Source organism: Morus notabilis, unplaced genomic scaffold (genome assembly GCF_000414095.1).
Source record: "Morus notabilis unplaced genomic scaffold, ASM41409v2 C11404490, whole genome shotgun sequence".
Lineage (NCBI taxonomy): Eukaryota > Viridiplantae > Streptophyta > Magnoliopsida > Rosales > Moraceae > Morus > Morus notabilis.
The window spans coordinates 1-1,348 of NW_010386899.1; the positions used below are offsets into that span (position 1 = coordinate 1).

The following is a 1,348-nucleotide window of genomic DNA, read 5'->3' on the forward strand; positions in this document are numbered from 1 at the left end:
TTTTTTTTTCCATGTTCCATTAATGATTTTGGCTAACAGGTGAAGAATGAATTGCCTAGTACTTTGAAGGCGTACCGATACCAACAACACCGTTGGTCCTGTGGTCCAGCCAATCTTTTCAGGAAAATGGTTATGGAGATTGCAAGGAACAAGGTTAGAGACAAGACTTTTTTAAATTTCATTCCTTTCTTATATTCATGAACTTAGCAAAACGAAAATGATGTGTGCTTAATAATTAATAATATAATTCTCAACTTCTGCTCTTTTTTTTTCTTTTTTTCTTTTTTTTTAATGCAGAAAGTGACATTGTGGAAGAAAGTGCATGTGATTTACAGCTTCTTCTTCGTAAGGAAGATTGTGGCGCATATCATTACGTTTGTCTTTTACTGTGTCGTTTTGCCAGCAACTGTTTTGGTCCCTGAAGTTCATGTTCCGAAATGGGGAGCTGTCTACATTCCTTCTATCATCACCCTTCTCAATGCAGTCGGGACTCCAAGGTTTGCTTCCAAAACAACACTTGAATTTGTTTAAAACGATGATCATGCCTGTCTGTTCTTAGATTCGAACTACAATTCAAGTTAATTTGTTACGCTGTCTACTCTCATAAAAATTTAAAATTCTGTTGAAACTTTTGAAATGTTTCTTGTACTTATGCTACATATTGAGGCCCATTTTGGTTAGGCTTTTAGGATGACGTGAAAGTTGACTTAGCTATATACATATATAATTGGTTCACGTTATCTTTTTAGTGGACGTTTAGTTTATAGATTTAAAATTATAATTTAAAATTAATCTTGATTTATTTTTGTTTTTTATGAGAAAAAATACTGCAGCGAATCACGAATCATGATTTAAACCATAATACGAATCCTCATACCAAACACATGATTAATTTGATTGTGTTTTATAATTATGCAGGTCACTCCATTTACTAGTTTTCTGGATCCTTTTCGAGAATGTCATGTCGTTACACCGCACAAAAGCCACGATCATCGGCCTACTAGAGGCCAGCCGGGTGAATGAATGGGTTGTCACTGAGAAACTAGGAGATGCCCTCAAGGGAAAAGCAGCAAAAGCGCCCAAAAAACCGCGATTCAAGATCGGAGAAAGGTAGACACACATGTTACATTTTCTTTGGACTGTAAAGAGATCAATATTGTTAAAAGTCAAATACAAGGTGAAAATAGACCTCAATTTGTAAATCTTTTTATTGGGTGTTTGGTATGATGATTCGTATCATGATTCGAATCATGGTTCATTATTCGCTACAGTATTTTCTCTCACAAAAAATACACGTAAACCGAGAATAATTTTAAATTATGGTTTTAAATTTATAAACTAAACGTCC

The 1,348-nt window shown here is 34.4% G+C and overlaps 1 protein-coding gene across 1 annotated transcript; it reads left to right on the forward strand.

The window, feature by feature from the left end:
* Positions 1-36: 36 nt before the first annotated feature.
* Positions 37-1,131, forward strand: LOC112095124 (glucomannan 4-beta-mannosyltransferase 9-like; the record flags this gene model as incomplete). Its single annotated transcript, XM_024176802.1, has 3 exons — positions 37-153; positions 298-497; positions 919-1,131. Coding segments are annotated over 3 exons (513 nt in total), but the record flags the coding sequence as incomplete, so codon positions are not given.
* Between the last annotated feature and the right edge of the window lie 217 nt (positions 1,132-1,348).